Source organism: Terrapene carolina, unplaced genomic scaffold, assembly GCF_002925995.2.
Source record: "Terrapene carolina triunguis isolate 2854851 unplaced genomic scaffold, T_m_triunguis-2.0 Scaffold189, whole genome shotgun sequence".
NCBI lineage: Eukaryota > Metazoa > Chordata > Testudines > Emydidae > Terrapene > Terrapene triunguis.
Genome location: NW_020664540.1, coordinates 1,873,041 through 1,894,211, shown reverse-complemented (window position 1 = coordinate 1,894,211; position 21,171 = coordinate 1,873,041). Strand labels below are relative to the sequence as shown.

The 21,171-nt window shown below is 40.7% G+C and overlaps 2 protein-coding genes across 4 annotated transcripts; one reads left to right on the top strand and one right to left on the bottom strand.

The window, feature by feature from the left end:
• Nucleotides 1–4,009: 4,009 nt before the first annotated feature.
• On the bottom strand, nucleotides 4,010–13,424 carry LOC112118777 (apoptogenic protein 1, mitochondrial). 2 transcript variants are annotated; one of them, XM_026654243.2, is made up of 5 exons: nucleotides 13,262–13,424; nucleotides 10,730–10,927; nucleotides 9,337–9,400; nucleotides 8,867–8,957; nucleotides 4,010–6,236 (listed from the first exon to the last, which is right to left on the bottom strand). In XM_026654243.2, exons 1-5 carry the CDS (start codon nucleotides 13,397–13,399, stop codon nucleotides 6,131–6,133), a joined length of 597 nt encoding a protein of 198 aa, XP_026510028.1. In that variant the 5' UTR covers nucleotides 13,400–13,424; the 3' UTR covers nucleotides 4,010–6,130. The 2 variants fall into 2 exon arrangements, with proteins under 2 accessions (XP_026510028.1, XP_029767961.1); XM_029912101.1 differs by lacking the exon at nucleotides 8,867–8,957.
• A 7-nt stretch (nucleotides 13,425–13,431) lies between these two features.
• On the top strand, nucleotides 13,432–20,860 carry BAG5 (BCL2 associated athanogene 5). Of its 2 annotated transcripts, none has more exons than XM_026654233.2 (2): nucleotides 13,432–13,674; nucleotides 17,524–20,860. In XM_026654233.2, exon 2 carries the CDS (start codon nucleotides 17,546–17,548, stop codon nucleotides 18,896–18,898), a length of 1,353 nt encoding a protein of 450 aa, XP_026510018.1. In that variant the 5' UTR covers nucleotides 13,432–13,674; nucleotides 17,524–17,545; the 3' UTR covers nucleotides 18,899–20,860. The 2 variants fall into 2 exon arrangements, with proteins under 2 accessions (XP_026510018.1, XP_024072965.1); XM_024217197.3 differs by lacking the exon at nucleotides 13,432–13,674 and adding an exon at nucleotides 13,714–13,774 and having other exon boundaries at nucleotides 17,519–20,860.
• The last annotated feature ends 311 nt before the right edge of the window (nucleotides 20,861–21,171 follow it).

The window sequence follows — 21,171 nt, the reverse complement described above, 5'->3', positions numbered from 1 at the left end:
ATGTATGATCTATTTATTGGGTTTGAAATTGATTGTTCTTTAGGTCCTTTTATAAATACTGGAATATTAGATTATTAAATGCCATAGTGACAGTTTTGTGACACATCCCCTTTGTGCTGCTGTATGTTGGGATCCCCAAGTCCCTCTCCACTCAGTTTGATTCTGGAATTTGTCACTCAGGTACTTTTATCTGGCATACAGCAACACTATGAACAAGCAGGCCAGGCTCAAATGCAGAGGATTGATGCAGGGTACAGTGCAAATCCAAAGTTACACAGCAGATTTTTTCCTTATATTCATCTTTACTAGAACCTGCATTCCTGGCTATACATTGCATCATATGGTTTCATGACTGGCTTGGTTACTTTCCAAGAACCAGTTACTTTACAGCATTCTTTATCCATGTATCACTTGATCTCTACATTTCAGGTTTATCTTGTCCATTGTCCCTAGTATCAGCATGTTCCTGCCTATTTCAGCTAGACTGACTCTAGCCTAATGCATTACACCCTTATTTACAACTTAATCTTCCATTCACCTTCCCAGTCATGCCCACTGAGAAATGAGGTCTGTTTTAGGTCTAGTTATGCCTACATTTCGGTGACACACAGGATCTGTAAAGCTCCTTCGCCAGGCATCTGAGGATTTTCCTGGCATAGAGAAATCCTTGGGTGACATACAGCCAATTCTATGCTACTTCCTCCTCCCAGCCATCCCTAGCCCCCTAGCTCTCTGGAGGAAGGGGGCATGGACAGAGCACTGCTGCGCTCCAGTGATCCCTGGGTGGCATAGTGGTTCTTTGAACAGTAGCCCTCAGGGTTTCTCTAATTTATCCTAGGTATCAGAGAGTGCAAAGATGGCATACCACCACTCCCTTGCTGTCTCCTTTCCATCCAAGGCCCTATGCTGAACACAAGTTGGCCAGATCTGAGGAAGAGCACCTGTGTCTCTCTCACAGAAGATCAGGGTACATTTCCTATATCCAGAGAGGCAGAATACTGCACTAAATGGACCTATGTTCTGATCTAGTAAGGCAAATCAGATTGTATGCTGTTTGGGGAAGAGACCATATCTTAATATGTATATGTACAGCTTGTAGTAAGATGGGGCCTGGATTCTCATCAGGGCTGCTAGTGCACTGAAATATTAAAAAACACTAATAAATCATATTTAGAGAAATTATTCTGTTTACCATCACTATTTCTAGCCAATAGTACTGTTTACACTTCTACAGCATCTCCCCTTTGAGTATGTCAGTCAGCTAAGCCACACAACACTTGGGAGAATTAACCCTATTAACATACATAAAATTGAGGCACAAAGAGGTCATTTGACTTGCATAAATAACTCTTATGAATTGCTGTCTTAAGTGTATTATATTTAAAATTCAACAGACTGTATAAGAAAATAATTTAAAAACAAATATGGAAAACTAAGATTTATTTCTGTTCTGAGAACTCCTTTGGGTTCCTAGAGCTCAGGACCACTCTTGGAGAACTAGTAGATTACAGTGTCCCACAGGTATTGGTATCTTTACTGTAGAGATATAGACCACAGCTCCCAGCATCCAATATTCCATCTTGCAGTTAAGTTTCAATTTACCTGGTTTTATGCAAAAATGTGGTGGTGAAGCTCCTGGCAAACAGCAAAAGAAATCCTCATTTAGGCTAAGTCTGGTTGTCCTAAGGGGCACTCTTTGTTGCTTAGCAATGGACCTGTGAAGCTGAAAACTGGCTGACGTACAGTCCCTCCTAAAATGACAAGTTTATGAAACATATGAGCCAAAAGTGCTAGCTTACAAATGACAACTCTGACTTTTGAACTAGTGATTTTTTTGGTGGGGCACTTAATTTTCAGAGAAACTTAGAAAATATCACAATAGGAGCTGACATTCTCCTACTAGATTTCTGGGGAGTTTTATTTCAAGCTTTCCTTGGATAAAGTTATTTTGAGATTTATTAATCTTCTCTATTAATCACAAGGGAGCTATAATCACAGCAAGCCCTTCAAAGGAGCCTTTAATCTCCCTTCTCATTCCTTTTATGATACATCCTCCTCTTCTAGTCTACTGAAATATATGCCTCACTAGAGAAGAAGTGTAGCAAATAGCAGGAAATACTAAGACTGTTGGAACATAATAATTTAGGTGATTGTTGGGAAATGGTTAACTATTTGAATATCACCAAAATGTTGCTGTATTAGATCCTTGCAAAGGAGAGACAGATTAAACAGTACATGATACTGCTGCTATGTGAAATAGGAAAATGTATTTATTTCTTTTTGATAGGATTAATTTAATACTTAGTTGGTAAAATAGCTCCTCTGCATTTTTTCCTCCCCTCATAGGGAGAGCTGGTGCACAGAGAAGTTACTCTTTGATCTTTCCACCAGCTTCTGTTGCTATAATAGTCCTTTATAGACACAAGAATTTTATTTTCAACAGACCATGGAAGCTCCATATTCTTTTTTAGATTTGATGCACAGCAGATATTACTGATAAATCTTAACACAGAAGGCATCATAACTGTGCCTTGCCTGAAGAAAAAATAAATAAATGTAATGCTGTCAAAATGATATAGCCTCTGGCTGCTCACAACACTGTCTCCATAAATTAATGTGGTTTTGGTAATGAGCAAATTTTACAGGCATTATTTTTAGCATCTTTTCATGGTAGCTTTTTTGGATATTCTGAATTAATATCTTGCACTTTGCAGGATTGAGGCCTTATGCTGTTTGCTATGAGATCCATACAAACATCTCTCCACCCAAGCAGAACCTTACTGAAGGAAATGAAGTTGCACATCTGTGTAGGGGGGCTGCCCACGTGGAGCTCATTGCAGGAATGGGACTTTAGTTTCCATCACCTACTTCCTAACGGTGTCCATCATTTAAAAAAAAAAAAAAAAAAAGCTCAGTAAGATCAGGCTCTGGTGAGCCAGAGAGAGAGTTCTAAAAGTGGACCCTTGTCACTGAATGTGACTGGGAGCATTTTCAAATGCTTCACTTGAGACAGATTGGGCCTGATTTTCAGAAGCGCTGCACAGCTGGCAGCTCCACTTTAGTCACAGAGAACAGTAGATTCCGCCTTTCAAAGGTGGAGAGTATCAAAGTGTTTCAGGTTGTGAGCCCTAAAACTTGAGGCACTCAAAATCAGCAGCCACTTTTGAAAATACTGACCTTTGTTTTCCACTCTCGGAAAGGACTAAAGCAAAAGCATCTCAGCTGATCAAACCAACAGTGATGAACAAGTCAAGAAATCCCACAAGTGGTGTCTCCCTCCCCGCCCAGTATGGACAGTACATCTAACATACCAACTACTGCTGAGCAAGAGATCAATGGAAAAGCTGAAGTACAGCTGGAAAACTTTGCCTTGTAAGTATCTTGGACTCAATCCTAATCCCACTACATGGATGCCTTAGGGGCCAATGCAGTAGTAATGCCGGGCCCCAAAATTATAGATATCCCATATAGCTCCTTATTGCAGTTGGCAGATGACTGACATTTCTCCATAAAGCAAAGGAGAGGGGTAAATATGGACAGATCAGCAGAGAGGGCAGCAGATTCATGCACAGTCCAAATCTATATGTCCCAGTTTAGGAGGGGAAAGGGTAGGCTGTGGCTGATACTCTAAAGTACTTCTCTACCAGGCTTGTATTTTGATTTTGAACCCGAGTGTTGATTCCCCCGCTCTGCTAAATGTGAACAAACTTCTTTTATGGGGACTGTGCTTGTTTTTTCAGGACTGGGTTCTTTGAAATTCAACAACATGTAAAGGCCACCCAAACCTGGATTGTAGAAAAATATACTGCAACTATGAGTTCATGAAAAGACTTGGAGTATTACACATAACATGTCTAATGTTTTATTTCAAGATAAAAATATTCTGAAAAGGATAAGACATTTCAAACAAACAAATATACAGCAGGGACAGTTCCAAGCTTAAACTACTATGTAATATGCAACTTTCATAACCATTATGTCCAAGGAAACATAGCAGTATTACAAGAGAATGAGCAAAACAGGTTGATACAGCTTTTGTGTTGATAGAAATAAAAAAATAGAATCCAAAGCAGGAGAGTTCACCTGGATATTTAGATTTACATACAAAATTTTCTCTTATGGATTTAAGTCCGATCACAATATTACTGAAACATGTTGTATCAGGGCTCATAACCACAACTTGAAAATTAACAGATCATTTAGCCAACAGATCATTAACCCCATAAGTCATTATGTGGGTGCCCTGACATAAGTAGACCAGATTATGGGGCCATTAGTGGGTCAATGCAGGAACCACACATGGGATTTATGTGAAAAATCTTTACAGAAAGAAAGAAAAGCTGCATGTTTAATAATTTACTTGCATGGACTTTGACCTTCCAAATTCATGGATGCCCTGAGTACTGCAAGATTATTCTGTGGATCTCAAAACATCTCTAGAGGGCTGAGATAGTAAGCCTTGGCCTATACACCCCCTTTGAGGGGGTATGACAGCATGAAAACAAATGCTAGCAGATGATGCTCAACAGAGATGTCCTTTGGCCATTCCCCCTCATCCCCCAGACCCACCCCCTAAACCTGCAGAACTCCAAATGTGCTGTTTTCACAAAGTAACTTTTGCAGGGCTGGAGGGTGTGTACACACATATGCATGTGGAGGAAATATTGTGTTGGTGCCCATTCCCACCTAGAGTTTTGAGGAAATATATTTTGTCTGTATATTTGGATCTGATTATTTTAATAGAGATATGGACCACCTGATGAGGATTGCTACCCTTGCTGATGTCAAGCAATCGGTCAAGCATGCAGTGGCCATGTGATCAAGCTCCAAACAACTGGGAGGAGATAGGTCTCTACCACTGGGGACCACTTGGAAGGGTGAGAGAATGGTAACAGGTTTGGCTGGCCCCAAGAACTTCATATATTTGCTGTGGATTTTTCAAATCCAAGAATGAAGCATACATTATTTTCCACCAAATATTTGCAGTTCTACTGCTCTTTACCATTGTATCAAAAATATCACCCCTGGAATTCAAACATTCACATTTGTCCATACACATTCCATTCAGCAGAATCGACTTATCAGGTACCAAAGCAAACAACACATCTGTTCAACTTCATTAATGGGCAGGAAACACCCTCAGTGCAAGGTCATTTCTTTTAAATAATACAGAACTGGTACAATGAAATTGCAAGAATTAGTTTAAATAGCACACCTGACTAATGAGACGGCATTCCTTGAGCACCCAAAGCCCTCTGATGCTAGCAGGACTTTTGGGTGCTTAAGGAACCTGGTGAGAGCAGCAAGTGTTTTGAGGGTAATTAACAGGCATGAATTGGCATTTACTAGCACTTTTCACCCTCTGTATTCAACTCCCTTTCTATCATAGCTGCTAAATGACTGACAATGTTTACATTTTATTTGCTTTAAAACTAAAAAACCTTAAATTTATTCATCTGAGCTCTGATAACTGAGATCACTTAGTCAAGTTTGTTTTCACAAGAATAGATCAATTAAGAAGATTCAGTTGTTTTGGTCATTTATAAGGGTATTAAATCTACATAGTATTTTAAGTGTTACTTTAAAAAAGGGATTCTAATCACTCTAAATAAGAATGTGTTTAAAAATTTAAGTTAAATTTAATCAATGTACAATCACAAACTGCACTTACCTCTACAATGATTATACCAGGGTGGGAAAATTGTAGCCCATGTAGCCAGTGCAGACCATGGCCACTTCCATCTTTTATATACTGATATGGCCCATGGAGACTACAGGATGTGGAACAAGATGAATCATGGTATGTTGGATCATATCGTCTCTATGGGCTGCACCGCCAGATTAATGACGAGGGTGGCTGCAATCTGTTCCATTGTGTGTAAATTATGTGCAGCCCTTCGGCTGTTGGTAAATTGCCAATATAGCTTTTGGTTGGGCATACTTTTGAATGTTCCAGTGTAACATGGTAATGCGAAGTCAAGATCAGCAGCTATTTTCATTCACGTGGCCCGGTATACAAAGTAAACAGTGAATTACTGCCACAGCAACTAGAGCCTGAATGTGACCACAGACAGTGTGTCAGTCCAACAGTCTTTACGGTGTTGTTGTATTCTATACGACACGGTGAGCGTTAATTTCCAACTTTCGTCTTTTTCCAGCCAAGCCTCCTCCATGCCCTCTCAAAGGCCACTTGTCCCATGAGGAACGTGATAGTAAAATTACGTTTGTACCATTCTCTAGATTCCAGCACCAGAAAAACAATCAGTACAAGAAGAAAAAACAGAGAGGATGGGGGGGGAGAAAGAGGTAAATAATTGCATTAGCTATCCTAGAGGCACTGATACATGACAATTCAATTATGACCTACCTTTTCTTTCCTCACAGCATTGATTCCCCTGTCTAATTAGGGCTAATTTGCCTATGAAAATTTGTAAGTACTACTATTAAGTACATGGTTAAAAAGAAGTCACACATTGTGTAATCAGTCTATGGAATGCATGGCTGCAGGCACTCAGTTTAATACGCTACTAGAGTTAAAGAGGGGTTGAAAGTTTTATGGCCAATTATACCAATTACATTTGAACTTATGCAAGCTAAGATAAGGGTTATCAAGCCTCATAGTTTAGAGGGAAAGTTGATCATCAAGCATTCAGGGAGAATTTTCCTCCTTATACAGCGCTGTACTATTAGCCAGGTGTATGTGTATATGCATGCATTTGGATGGGCAGAGTTGATCACTGCCAAAGGCAGAAAAAAGTCAGTCCTGAAAGGTCAAATTATCTGATCCATTATGACAAATGCTAGGTTTATAAGTCAATATATATTTTATTCAGCCAGTATTCTGCTTTGCAAAGTTCATGTTCTTTAAAATTATATTTATTCTTTTACCTTTTTTTTGGGGCGGGGGGAAGGAGGCATGCCTTTAAGAAATAATTCGGGATCTAGGTTAAACAGTCTGCACTAGTCTTTCACCTCTTGATACCTGATTTCAAATACTTTCATTTGTGAGAAGGGTATGGATGTTTTGTCATATCTTTCTAATTCCCAGTGGGCATCTGTCTATTTCACAAAACACTGCACAATTAGTAGGATCTGGTCAAAACAGGCTTAGTGCTGGAATAGTAGTGATGTTACTGATCAGGATCAACTGGCAGAGCTCTATGGGAAAGCTTTTATGTATGGGCCTGGCACAATAAAGGCCTGACCCTGGATCAGGCCTTAATTAGTAGCAAACTACACATAAAATGTAACAAAGATAAAACCCAACAGCTCTCTTAAAATGCATGTAAATCAACAGGTCACACTAATAATATTGTAATTGTCTCTCTTTCCCCTTTACTTCCACAATTATATATATGCTACAATCTCATTTCCTGTTTATTTCCTTTGCTTACACTTTTACTCCAGTTTTCAAAACTAGATAGTGTTTTCGGTATAAATATTGCTAAATGCATATTCCTGGAGCCAATGCAGTCATAGTATCAGTTAATTTTTAAAATACACTAAAAAGCATGATGAATTTTCAAATTCCAGCTCTACTGCAGCCACAACTCCCAGTCCAACTGGCAGTGCTCAGAGTGTACAATTGAACGCATGAATAACAGATTCTATAAGCTAGGCCCTCAGAAATCAGAATGCCTATAATAAGCACTGCTATCTTCTGGGCTGTACAATTACACTGTATAATTAAAATGATGTAATTATAGCCAGCTGAGCTGATCGCAGCATAGCAACAAGGACTACATTCAGGAAGAGATTCTGAACTCTTACCTGATAGGTAGAATATTAGTCAGTTCACTACAGTGAGCCTTCTGATGGCCAATTCAGGGAGTAGCACTGTCTGCGTTCCCAAGCACCAGGCAATACATTTGCTACAGCTGTAACCATCTTGTTATTCAAAATAAATAACCACAGCATTTTTGAGTGTCAGTGTTTTAAGGCTATTGCTGTGTGTTTTTCTGTAGTTAATAAACATTAAGGAATTTTTTTTAAATGGTTCTTATGGTAAAAGTACAAAGTTACTGTACATATAACTCCAAACTACAATTCATAGTAAATGTGTAATATTAAAGATCAGAATATTGTAGCAGAAAAACACTACTTCTAGTAGCACCTTAACTCTTTTGGGTCCAATACCGTTCAACACAACAGAGGAGAAAGAGATGCTGCATGCAAGAATAAAGATGCTAAGGATCTCTCTCAGGAGTGATCTTAGCTTGGGTTCACATACAGCAAAGAAAAACCCATACAACTTCAAGTACCTCACCCTACAAAGCAAAACTAATCAATTTCAGTTTGGTAAGCTTATAGGTAAAAATGGTGAAAAATAAAAAAGAATAAGTACAAATGCTAAATATTATTTAGTTTACATGGCAAAATTTTCTATTGAACGCAAAAACATTCACACATTGTCACTGCCTAATTCAATGTTTAAAAGGGACACGGTCAACTAGAGGTCTACTCAATTTTTCAAAAGTTAAGTGGTTTTACAATCACATTTCCAATTGTAATTTTTTCTCCCGTAGCTGTGTGAAAGACACTGTACAATAAAAAGGGAAACTGACTGACTGAGGGCTGATTCAGCTCCCATCTAAGTCCATGGAGAGACTGATTAATTTCCAGGGGAGCTGGATCTAACTATAAATAGTGGAAATTCTCAAAGTGACTATACATGAAGTTCTGTCACATGCAAAGTAAACAAATTTAAGGGAAAAATGTATTTTTTTCTAATCTCTTTCAAACAACCTTAGGTACTACTTCTAACAGCAGGCAAAAAGTTTCAGACAGAAGAGCGATCTAAGTTGATGGTGTCCCTTTAACTTGGGTAATACACATAATTAACCTAACAGGAAGAGCACACACCTACCTGTTATAACACATGTGCTTTTTAAAATTTTTACTTAAAAAGTCCTTGTAAAAATCTGCCATTTCTTCTGCACTCAATGTTACCTTTTGACCTGAAAATAAATTTCAACATAAATACATCAAGGTTGTTCTTGTGATTAACACACTGAACTGAGGACTCAGGAAATCTTGCTCTGCTACAGAATGTGTGTGTGACCCACAGGCACCATTATGCAAAGAGCTACTGTAGAGATGAATGGTCTACCACACACCTGCACAGCCTTTCAAACCCTGACCAACCCGGCCTTGTTGGGCCACAGAACTGCATTGGCAGTACTGCCAAGTGATGCTCTGCAGCCATGGAGGCAGAGGCAGGATTTACTCTTAAGTTTTTTTTAGGAGAGTTTAAACTATTTGGTGAAAACTTAAAATTAACCAGAACCCTCCCTTTCAGAAAGCATTTAAAAATTTAAAAACAATGATCTCACTAACCTGTTTCATCTTTCATTTCCAGACCTTTAGCCTTCAGTCTTGAGTAAACGAATTCCTCTTTTCCCTAAGACACATTTAACATTATAATTAAATGTATTTAATTCTTGAAGTCAGCTATCTTACTGATCAATAGTTTCAAGAATCTGAGCAATATTTATACACCCGATAATGACTACCAATAATCAGTTAACTGGATCCTCTTCAGGAAACAATCATTTGGTCAGTATTTGGTCCTGCCATGCGGGCAGGGGACTGGACTCGATGACCTCTCGAGGTCCCTTCCAGTCCTAGAATCTATGAATCTATGAATTTAGACCCAATTCTGTAAACTCTTAAGAATGTGCATAATTTTATTCAGGCAAACAGTCTTACTGAAGTAAATGGCACTACTCATGTGAGTAAAGGTATGTATATGCTTACCTGTTTTCAGGATCAGGACCTTACATTGTAAGTTTTAAATAAGGCAACATATCACCTTTTGAGGTCTTCCTGACTTATGCCTATTATGGTTGAATTCATAGAAAGATCTTAAGCCTTTTAAAATAAATTCATAGTTACTTAATAGAATTTTAAAAATTGGTTGCTATTTTTTTTAGTTAAAAAAAATTTCTATCTTAAAAACAAAAACAAAAAACCAGAAACAGTTTTCATCACAGCTGGAGGTGAATAGATGAGTTGGTCCTCTCCAAACCTAGAATTCAACATATTCTTCCCATGTAAGAAAAAAAAAATTGAGAGGGACCAGGAGTGAAATGTACTGCTTGTAGCCATTATTTAAAAAACACATCAACAGGACAGTAAAGTTGGTGAGGGGAGCTATGTCCCTCATTTTCCCCTCAGTGATTGCATCTATGCCATTGGAGTTAGAACAATAGCTCAGTTTTCAGTAACGAGCTTTAATCTCACATTCCAGATCCTCCAGAAAAGAGGATAGTCACAACCGTATATTTCTAATGTAAAAAACAAACTGCAAAAAGTTTGGAGAATCTCTTTATACATCCTCAAGCAACAGTAAAGTACACACACTTTTTAGCTTTGCAGCTCATCTTTATATGCACTCCTCAGTATTGATAAGCCTATTTAATGGCAAAAAGACTCTACTATTATATTAATCAACTATAAAATCAGTTTAAAGCAAGGGATAAATAATTGCAAAACCACAACATTTAGTAATAGTTTATAAAGGTAAAATAATTAGTTGTAGTGCTCTCAACTATTCTGAACAGCTATACAATACAAAATGATCATGGTTCAATGTCACTATACAATGCAAATTGTGAAAAATCTTTCATCTAGCCAAACAGAATCATGTTTTCTATCAGCTGCTAATGCCGCAAATTCTTAAGGAAACTCAGCACCACCAAGTGGCTTAGTACCTCATCTACATGCTCACCTTTCTGAATGACACATTTTGGCTTGCCCAGAATTGTTGGTTCCAAACTTGAGTTTCCTGTCTAAATTCCCTAAGTCTTCGTCCCAGTGACGATTCATTTTTAGGAATATGAAATACTATTGGTCGGAGGTTTGACTGTCTGTCAGGAGGACCAATCCAATCATTGCAAGAATGTGCTGGAGGGCAGAATCTTGAAGCCTTAAAAAAAATTACATTTAAAAAAAAAATTTGCATAGTGTTTCTTAGAAAAGTATAATAAAAATGTCTCACACAGTTGAATCTAATCTTAAAACACAATGAAAACAAAAAAGTTTTGAGAGTTCAGGTTAGCTTGATTTAAGTTTACATCAGTAATTCACTTTTATGATATGTTTATCAATCTGTCAGAGAGGCACAAGTGACTTTGGGTTACAATCAAAGACACAGACTAAAGAAACCCTTAGATCACACTTTCATTTCTTCATGTCATGGACATTCTGTCTTGTTAATATATTTGATGGTAGCATAGGAGACTGTTAGGTACAGGATCAGTCTCGTATATATTTTCATTTGCAGTTTTCCTTGCAGTTTATTCTTTGCTTGTGTATGCTTGTAAGAGTGCACAAAGGAGATACTAACCAGTGGTTTGTTGAGGGCGGAGTAGGGAGAACTCTGGACTACTACCATACTCTGTTAATGACTCACTTTTTGATTTTGGACAAGTAACCTACCTTCTCTGTTCTACAGTTTCCCAATCTACAAAAAAAGGGTGATATTTGTCGGAGAAGCATTCTGAAGTATGTAAAGCACTTTCAGATGAAAGGCAAGGCACTATAGAAATATAAATTATTGTATGCTACCAGCATTTTTAAAGTTAAGCTTTAAAAGGGACAAAGTTATTAAACAACAACACCACATTCTTATTTCTCCATTTATAATTAATCTTAGTTGTATCTCGTAGGCACGTAAACTAGTGCCCGTATGTGGTTCACGCTGCAGGAGTACTCTCACTGATTGCAGTGGGACTATGCACAGTGCATAAAGTTAAGTGCATGTATAAATATTTACAAGATCGGGTCCCTAATCTCATGTTCTTTATTTAGAGAGCTGAGTGAACAGGTAACACCTGCACTGTGCTTAGAAAAAAAAATTCTAAACCCAGGTCTTGTGGAATCAACATTTAGAACAGGGATCGGAAACCGTCCCAGGCCAATGGGGGCTGCGGGAAGCGGTGGTCAGCACATCCTTCAGCCCGCACTGCTTCCCGCAGCCCCCATTGGCCAGTGGGAGCTGCGATCGGCCAAACCTGCGGACACTGCAGGTAAACAAACCGTCCCAGCCTGCCAGCGGCTTTCCCTGACGGGCAGCGTGCCAAAGGTTGCCAATCCCTGATTTAGGACTTCGCTAATTTTGCTATATTGAGGAAATTTGGATTGTGTAAAGATTCTCAAACTCTAGCTTCTACTTGTATGATAATGTAGTAATTAGGGTCTGATTCCAAATCACTTGCTGGTTGGGTTCCACCAGACCTTACTGTTTCCTAAGCAACACGTTCATTTATTTGCTAATCAAGAACCACATACAATTAAAAAGCAGCTAATGAGGTTTTATGAGACTTGCCGTGACCCTTGGAAAATGTTTCATTTCTTGAGAAGTGCTGTCCAAATACTATTGACGGTTTTACAAAACTTCTTCAAACAATTAAACAGGAAATGCAAGTAAAATCCTGTCATGAGAAGCCCTGGGAATACGGGAAGCATGATAATCCAGGGAAAATATAACCCCAGAATCCACACACATACACCCCCCCTTCTCTCACCAGAGCCAGGAAGAGAACCCAGGAGTCCTGGCTCCCAGCCTCTAGCTGCTAGAGTCTAGCACAGGGGTAGGCAACCTATGGCACGCGTGCCAAAGGCAGCACGCGAGCTATTTTCAGTGGCACTCACACTGCCTGGGTCCTGGCCACCAGTCCCAGGAGCTCTGCATTTTAATTTAATTTTAAACGAAACTTCTTAAACATTTTAAAAACCTTATTTACTTTACATACAACAATAGTTTAGTTTATCTGTTATAGACTTATAGAAAGAGACCTTCTAAAAACGTTTAAATGTATTACTGGCACGCGAAACCTTCAATTAGAGTGACTACATGACGACTCGGCGCACCACTTCTGAAAGGTTGCCGACCCCTGGCCTAGCAGATTCCCTGCTGCCCCCGGGGGAACAAAGCGCACGAGTCCTGACACCCAGTGCCTAGCTGCACCCAGCAGGGCCCCAAGTCTTGTACCCAAAACCATGGGGCAATGAGGCTCCATGCAGGTCCAGCGGTCCACCTGCCTGGAGCCTGAGGCAGGGGTGGAGTCCCCCCTCCCGGGAGAGGGGGATCGAGAGTTCTGGCTCCCCGCTCTGCCTACAGGACTACCCAACTCAGCACTACAACCCCGGCGGGGTGGGGGATCCCTCCCCCAAAACAAGGGGACAGACCCCGGGCGGGCCGGGCCGGGCTCTCAGCGGAGACTTTCCCCGTCACCCTGCGCCCCCTCTGCCTGTTTACCCGGCTCTCCGGCTCGTGCCCCCTCTCAGCGGCCAGGAGCCCCGCGCCGCCACCGGCTCCGGAGAAGCAGCGGCGCGCCCCGCTACACACGCGCCCCGCGCGCAGGCCCGCTCTAAGCGCTGCTGCCGCCGCTGCCATCGCGCCTCTCCCCGCCGGCGGCGGCTTTACGGCCTTGTCGCAAGGAGAAGGCCGCCCAAAACTTCTCCCTGCGGTGCGGCAGGCGGCGCAGCTCCGGCCTCTGGGCGGCGGTAACCGGGGATAGAGCGTCTCGCTCGGTCTCTCGGCTGCGCAGCTCCGGCTGCCCTTCGCTCCCTTCCCCGTGCGCCCCCCCGCCGAGTGAGGGCGGGGACGGGGGTCCTCGGGTTAGCCGCCGTTTGGCCTGCGGGCTGCTGACAGCCGCCGGCGGCCCACAGGTGAGAGGCCGGCGGGGAGGGGGGGACAGAGGGGCCGGCCCGGGGGACTGTGTAGCCGGCCCATGTTCCGTGTGCGGGAGAACCGCGTCTGCTGAGCCGGGTGAGGGGCGGACGTCGCGGGGAAGAGCAGAGCAGGGGCTGCCTGGGGAGGGGTCGGGCTGCCGGGGCGGTGCGGGGCGTGGAGAGGGGGCGCTGGTAGGGAAGGGGTCCGGGCTGCCGGGGGACTGAGGAGAGGGGGAGGCGGGGTCTCCACGCGGGGCTCTCAGCCACCTGTGGCCCCGGGGCCGGGCTTTCGCTCGCTGCCGACGCCGCTAAGGGGGAGCCGGCTCTGGGCCCTGGCACTCGCTCTCCGTTCCCCCGGGACGCCCCCATTGTGAAGTCACCACCTGCCGGCGGTGGGGTGGCGCAGCGCGGCCCGGCGGATCCCGGCCCCTCCTGCAGGGATGTAGCGAGTCCGGGCTCCGGGGGGATCGGGGCCTGCTCCAGGGGACTGTCTTCCCCCAAGGCTGCTGGCTGGGGTAGGCGCCATGTGGTTATCCCGATCTGTGGGGACTAGGGACCATCTCACCCCCCCCCCTCCTATTTTATGCAGGGGCCGCAGTGCTGGGGATGGTTATGGATGATGCTTGGGGACAGATGGTGCTGGAAGGGGGACCTCAAATGAGCTGGAAAGAGTGAGGAAAAGTGAAGAGTGAAAGTGATTAGTGAAGGGCTGCCGGGAGGGGTGGGGGGTGAAGGATACTGAATGAGGTAGGAGAGGGGTGCCAGGACTAGATGGGCACAGGTGAAGAGCGCTGGATGAGGTGGATGCGGGTGAAGGGCTCTGGGTGTGTAGAAACAGGTGTAGATTGTCAGGGGTAGATGGGTGCACGTTAAGGGCACTGGATGGTGGAGGAGGCTTGTGAGGGTTGCTGGGGGTAGATAGATGTGGGTAAAAGGCTGACAATGTTGGTTGTTTATAATCCCTATTCTGAATAATGCAAGTGAATGGGAAGGGTGTATTTATTTACTAGGTAGGGGTGTGTGTGTATGTATGTATATTGTACTAAAAAAATTAAGGATTGGAAATTGCCTCCTTAATTTTTTTCATTGCTGAAGTAACCAATTTGTTTTGCATTGCTTGTAATTGTTATAGCTGAGGGAGTGAACAAAGACTTCTAGCGGTGTAAATTCAAAAGTGCATATTAGGGCTGGTGTACTTGTGGCACCTTAGAGACTAACAAATTTATTTCAGCATAAGCTTTCGATTGTAAGAGGCCAATCAATTGGCCTCTTCCAATTGGTATGCGTACTTCCACCTTTTCATGTTCTCTGTATGTATAAATATCTTCTGTCTGTGTGTTCCACTCCATGCATCTGAAGAAGTGAGCTGTAGCCCACGAAAGCTTATGCTGAAATAAATTTGTTAGTCTCTAAGGTGCCACAAGTACTCCTGTTCTTTTTGTGGATACAGACTAACACAGCTGCTACTTTGAAACCTGATACTAGGGCTGGTGATTAATCACATTTAACTCATGCGATTAACTCAAAAATTAATCGCAGTTTTAGTCGCACTGTTAAACAATAGCATACCAATTGAAAATTATTAAATATTTTTGGATGTTTTCTACATTTTCAAATTTATTGATTTCAGTTACAACACAGAATACAAAGTGTTCACTGCTTACTTTATATTATTTTTGATTACAAATACTTGCACTGTTAAAATGATAAAAGAAATAGCATTTTTCAATTCACCTCATACAAGTACTCTAGTGCAATTTCTTTATTGTGAAAGTACAACTTACAAATGTAGATTTTGGGGGTTTTTTTGTTACATAATTGCATGGGGTGAAAGTAACTTAAAGGACTTATTGGTACGCAGGGTGGACGGGGTCCTAGGCAAGGTTGGGGAGGGTGGCTCTGGGCCCCCAGAAGGGGAGGGGCCTCAGGCAGAAGGGGCAGGGCTGGAGCCAGATTCCCCCAGCCAGTGCTGCCTGGCCAACGCCGCCCGGGGTTCCAGCAGCGATTTAAAGGGCCCGGGGCTCTGACCACTGCTGCAGTGGCAGTGGTGGCTGGAAGTGCTGGGGCTTTGGTGGCGATTTAAAGGGCCCGGGGCTCCGGCCGCTGCCGCGAGCCCCAGGCCCTTTTAAATCGCCAGGCCCCGGTGGCCCCCCGTCAGTGGCGCTGTCGGTACAGCGCTTTAATGTTGGCTGTGTACCGGCCCATACTGGCAGCCACTTTTTTTACTGGTACACTGTGCCGGCCCGTACCAGCTTACTTTCACCTCTGAACTGCACTCAAAAACAAAACAATTCAAAACTTTAGAGTCTACAAGTCCACTCAGTCCTACTTCTCGTTCAGCCAACTGCTAAGACAAACAAGTTTGTTTACTTTTACGGAAGATAATGCTGCCCACTTCTTATTTACAATGTCACCAGAAAGTGAGAACAGGCGTTAGCATGGGACTTTTGTAGCCGGCATTGCAAGGTATTTACTTGCCAGATATGCTAAACACTCATATGCCCCTTCATGCTTTGGCCACCATTCCAGAGGACATGCTTCCATGCTGATGACGCTTGTTAAAAAATAATGCCTTAATTAAATTTGTGACTGAACTCCTTGGGGGAGAATTGTATGTCTCCAGCTCTATTTTACCTGCATTCTGCCATATATTTCATGTTATAGTAGTCTCAGATGATGACTCAGCACATGTCATTTTAAGAACACTTTCACTGCAGGTTTGGCAAAATGCAAAGAAGGTACCAATGTAAGATTTCTAAAGATAGCTACAGCACTCGACCCAAGATTTAAGAATCTGAAGTGCCTTTCAAAATCTGAGAGGGATGAGGTGTGGAGCATGCTTTAAGAAGTCTTAAAAGAGCAACACTCTGATGCAGAAACTACAGAACCCAAACTACCAAAAAAAGAAAATCAACCTTCTGCTGGTGGCATCTGACTCAGATGATGAAAATGAACATGCGTCAGTCCACACTGCTTTGTATCGTTATCGAGCAGAACCCATCATCGGCGTGGACACGTCCTCTGGAATGATGATTGAAGCATGAAGGGAAATATGAATCTTTAGCGCATCTGGCATGTAAATATCTTGTGACCCCAGCTACAACAGTGCCATGCAAACACCTGTTCTCACTTTCAGGTGAAACTGAACAAGAAGCGGGCAGCATTATCTCCTGCAAATGTAAACAAACTTGTTTGTCTGAGCGATTGGCTGAACAAGAAATAGGACCGAGTGGACTTGTAGGCTCTAAAGTTTTATATTTTGTTTTTGAATGCAGGGTTTTTTTGTACATAATTCTACATTTGTAAGTTTAACTTTCATGATAAAGAGATTGCACTACAGTACTTGTATTAGGTGAATTGAAAAATACCGTTTCTTTTGTTTTTTACAGTGCAAATATTTGTAATAAAAAATAAATATAAAGTGAGGACTGTACCATTTGTATTCTGTTATAATTGAAATAAATATATATGAAAATGTAGACAACACGGAAAAATTTAAATAAATGGGATTCTATTATTGTTTAACAGTGTGATTAATTTTTTTAATTGCTTGACAGCCCTAGTGCAGATCATTTAATAGGAAGAAGCTTGCAAACAGCATTAGAGATATATGCACCAAAGAACAGGGAATATTGTATGTTTTGAAGTTGTGGTTCACTCCTCTTTTTTAAACTTACACCAGTAAATAAAGTCTCTGTAGCTTTTTAGCTCAAATTACTTTATTAAATATTTTAAAGTGACTTGAGGCCTTATAAAAGTTGTTAAAGGTAGTATGAAATATGTCTGTCAGCGTCTGATATAATTTTGTCAGTCATAGTTCTTATTCTTGCCTTATTTGTAGTTCAGTTGGAACTGGAGATATAAGATAATGGATATGGGTAACCAACACCCTTCCATCAAAAGGCTGCAAGAAATACAGAAAGAAGTCAGAGATATTGAACAGCAGGTGGTGATTTTCAGTGGCCTGTCTACTGACAGGGATTACAAGAAACTGGAGAGGACTCTGACTAAACAGCTTTTTGAAATAGATTCTGTAGATACTGAAGGAAAAGGGGACATCCAGCAGGCGAGAAAACGAGCAGCCCAGGAAACAGAGAGACTACTCAAGGAATTGGAGCAGAATGCGAACCATCCACACAGACTGGAAATAGAGGCCATATATAAGGAAGCTCAATCATTGGTGGAACGTGAGATCACACCTTTTTATAAAGGTGGCAACTGTATAACTGATGAATTTGAAGAGGGTATTCAGGATATTGTATTGAGACTCACTCAAGTGAAAACTGGAGGAAAAATCTCGTTACGGAAAGCAAGATATCGCACTCTGACAAAAGTGTGCGCAGTTCAAGAGATTATAGAAAGCTGTATAAAGCAGCAACCTTCCCTGCCACTCTCCAGTGATGCACATCCTTCGGTCTCAAAAATTAACTCAGTTATGTGTGATGTGAACAAGGCTAGGGGAACTCTTATTGCAGTCTTAATGGGAGTAAATAATAATGAGACTTGCAGGCATTTATCCTGTGTGCTTACAGGTCTGATTGCTGATTTGGATGCTTTGGATGTTTGTGGTCACACAGAAATAAGAAATTACAGAAAGGAAGTGGTGGAAGAGATCAACAAATTACAGAAATATCTGGATTTGGAAGAGGAAGCGGACTCTGCTCATGCTTATGACTTGGCACAAAATCAATCCATTCTAAAAATAGAAGAGATCCGCAAAAAAATGAAAGAAGTTCATTCTTTACTTTTCAAAGCAGAAAATGCTTCTGATTTGTACTTGGGATGCAAGGCAGAACTGCAAGGTTTAATTGCCCATTTGGATGAAGTGAGTCCAGGAAAGAACCCGTGTATCAGAGAAGCCAGGAGAAGAGCAGTAATAGAAGTGCAAACTCTTATAACATATATTGATTTAAAGGAAGCACTTGAAAAAAGACAAATGTATGGTGAACAAACTGTTGTGGAACACCAATCCCATAAGGCAGTCTGGAGTGTTCTTGGACACTTGTCTCAGATTCAGAGGGAAGTGCTCTCTTTTGATGGAAACAGAACTGATAAGAACTACATGAGACTAGAAGAGCTCCTCACTAAGCAACTTCTGGCACTTGATGCTGTTGATCCACAAGGAGATGAGCGATCTAAAGTTGCCAGAAAGCAGGCAGTAAAGCTTGCACAGAATATTCTTTACTATCTAGACATGAAAACAGATGAGTGGGAGTACTAGAAAAGCAGTGGCCTGATGTTAGATATTGCTTTCTTTTTTGCACTTTATGTAGACTGATAGTTCCCATGAGCTGCACATGATTAAAAGTTGTGTTTTTATATTCACTCGGGTTATGGAGATTGTGTAAATAGTTGGCTTGACTATATGGCAGCTATCCCACACTTTCACCCACTTGCCATGGCAATTGTCAGTACACCATTTTTTCAATTTTGGTCACCATGTTATGTGGGAGATATGGCTTTCTTGAGGAATTGCATAAGTATCAGAGTCTAATATTTGGTCAAACTGTTTTTTAAAGAAACCTAATGCAAAAGTCAGAGAATGCACGTTTCTCAAAGATGCAGGAATTTCCTTAAAATACAGTACTGGAAAAACTATTTAAAGAAGACTGGGAATTTAAGATTATTGGCCAAATGCAAGATTAGATCCATCAATTTTACAGCAGCATGGACATACTTCTAATGTGTTATTCTAATCAAAAAATTAAATACAAAAAAATGTTGGCTATTCATTTCTGTGTTTGATTTGGTTCCATCCATTTCACCTTATTGTGTTTTTGGTTTTACAATGTAGCTGTATTATAATACATGTTGGAAATTAACATTTACATACATAAATGACTGGTTGTATCCATTTTCTTGTTGTACTGGACATCTAGGAAAGAGTCCCTCAAATTCAGGCTGTCATCTTATTAGAAGGTAGCTATGAGACTTGAAAGACAGGAAAACTATAGTATACATTGATTAGATAAATGTGAGGGTTTTTTTTACTGCCATCCATAAATCCCTGAAAACTGCACTGGATTATCTTTAATTGCCATTTAGATGTATTTTAACTCAGTTATTGGATCTAGATTTGATGGGTCTTCTCAGCAACCTGTGAAAATGGAAACCACTTTAAAATGAGTTAAGTCAGTGGGTACTTCTGATTTAACCTTGTAAATATAGTTAGTCACAAAATTGTTCATAATTTATGTCGCATTTCATACTGGTCATGTGTGATCTCAGACATAAGACTCAGAAAAGGCTTGTTTTGGTGTGATGTTCTTCCTTCATCTCACAAGCAGTTAGGTTAGTTCTACAGCTTGTTAAATAAACCTGATTCTATTTCTACATGCACTTTCCTCTTCCTTTGTGGATATAGGAATTTAGTAGCCAATATAAATCATACCAAAAGTGTGCTACTGTAGAAGTATCATACAGAATGCTGCACTAAGTGGAATAATGGGTCAAAAATGTTTAAATATAGCTGTTTTCCCATATAGCTCCTTTCATGTTAGATTTATAAATTACTACTTTGTAATGGATTATTTATTTGCAACATTTTAACTAGTGTAAATCATTTCAGATATTTTATATTTTAAATACACTAATTAGAGAAAACAAAATATTTTTTGAGAGACAAGTGCCTTTTAACAACACCTTAAAGTTACACCACCTTAGATAGATACAGGAACTGTTTGTCTAATGGCAGCATGATGCATTTATAGTCATCTCTACCAATTGGATTTTTCTATTTACAATTCAGCTATAATATGTATCAAATGAAATAAAGTGATATATTAGGGGTCAGCTGTGACTAGATGTTTGAGAGTGGGACTTGGACTCAGGAAATTTGGGTTCTGTTCCCAACTCCCCACACAATGACTTGCTTAGTGATCTTGGGCAAGACAGCCAGCGCCTCAGATTGGAAGAAGGGGATAATAATAGTTACTCACCTTTATAAAGTGCTTTGAAATCTCTGGATGAAACAAGCTATGTAATTTCAAAGTATAATTATTTTGATTCACTGAATTTTTGTTCTACTGTTGACTTCTTTGTACATTATTTGTCAAAGAATTTTTTTTAAATTAAATATAGTTGGTAAGTCATAACCCAATACTGAAGATGTATTCTTCAGATGCTTCTCCCTATTTTTTCAATTCATGTGGGCCCTTACCTGTACTCATCTCGTCCTTTTTTTTTTTTTTTTTTCTTTTTTCCAAAATCATATCTGCTTGGAATTACAGTTTAACCTATCTACTTTTGCATTTCTTATTCTGTTGGCTAAAACAAATTGATTATTAATGGTGTTAAACATCTGAATTATTTTGCAAATGTTTACAAAGGTCATTTCAGATTTTGCTAAGTACTTAAATTGTAGTCATAACTTCTAATATACAATTGCAACTTTCATGACAACAGTTGGATAATGCTTATTATATTTAAGTTTAATTACTATGATAATTGTTACTGTCTGGTCTCTTCAATGGTTAGATGTACAGCCATTGTTTA

What these genes read in the sequence shown, in the direction of transcription:
- LOC112118777 (XM_026654243.2), bottom strand. Translation starts at nt 13,399, where the DNA reads ATGGCAGCGGCGGCAGCAGCGCTTAGAGCGGGCCTGCGCGCGGGGCGC. An exon ending in GGCACGAGCCGGAGAGCCGG is followed by an intron (nt 10,928 to 13,261) that starts GTAAACAGGCAG and finishes ATTTTTTTTAAG; the next exon opens with GCTTCAAGATTCTGCCCTCC. An exon ending in AAGCACATGTGTTATAACAG is followed by an intron (nt 6,237 to 8,866) that starts GTAGGTGTGTGC and finishes GCTGGAATCTAG; the next exon opens with AGAATGGTACAAACGTAATT.
- BAG5 (XM_026654233.2), top strand. Translation starts at nt 17,546, where the DNA reads ATGGATATGGGTAACCAACACCCTTCCATCAAAAGGCTGCAAGAAATA.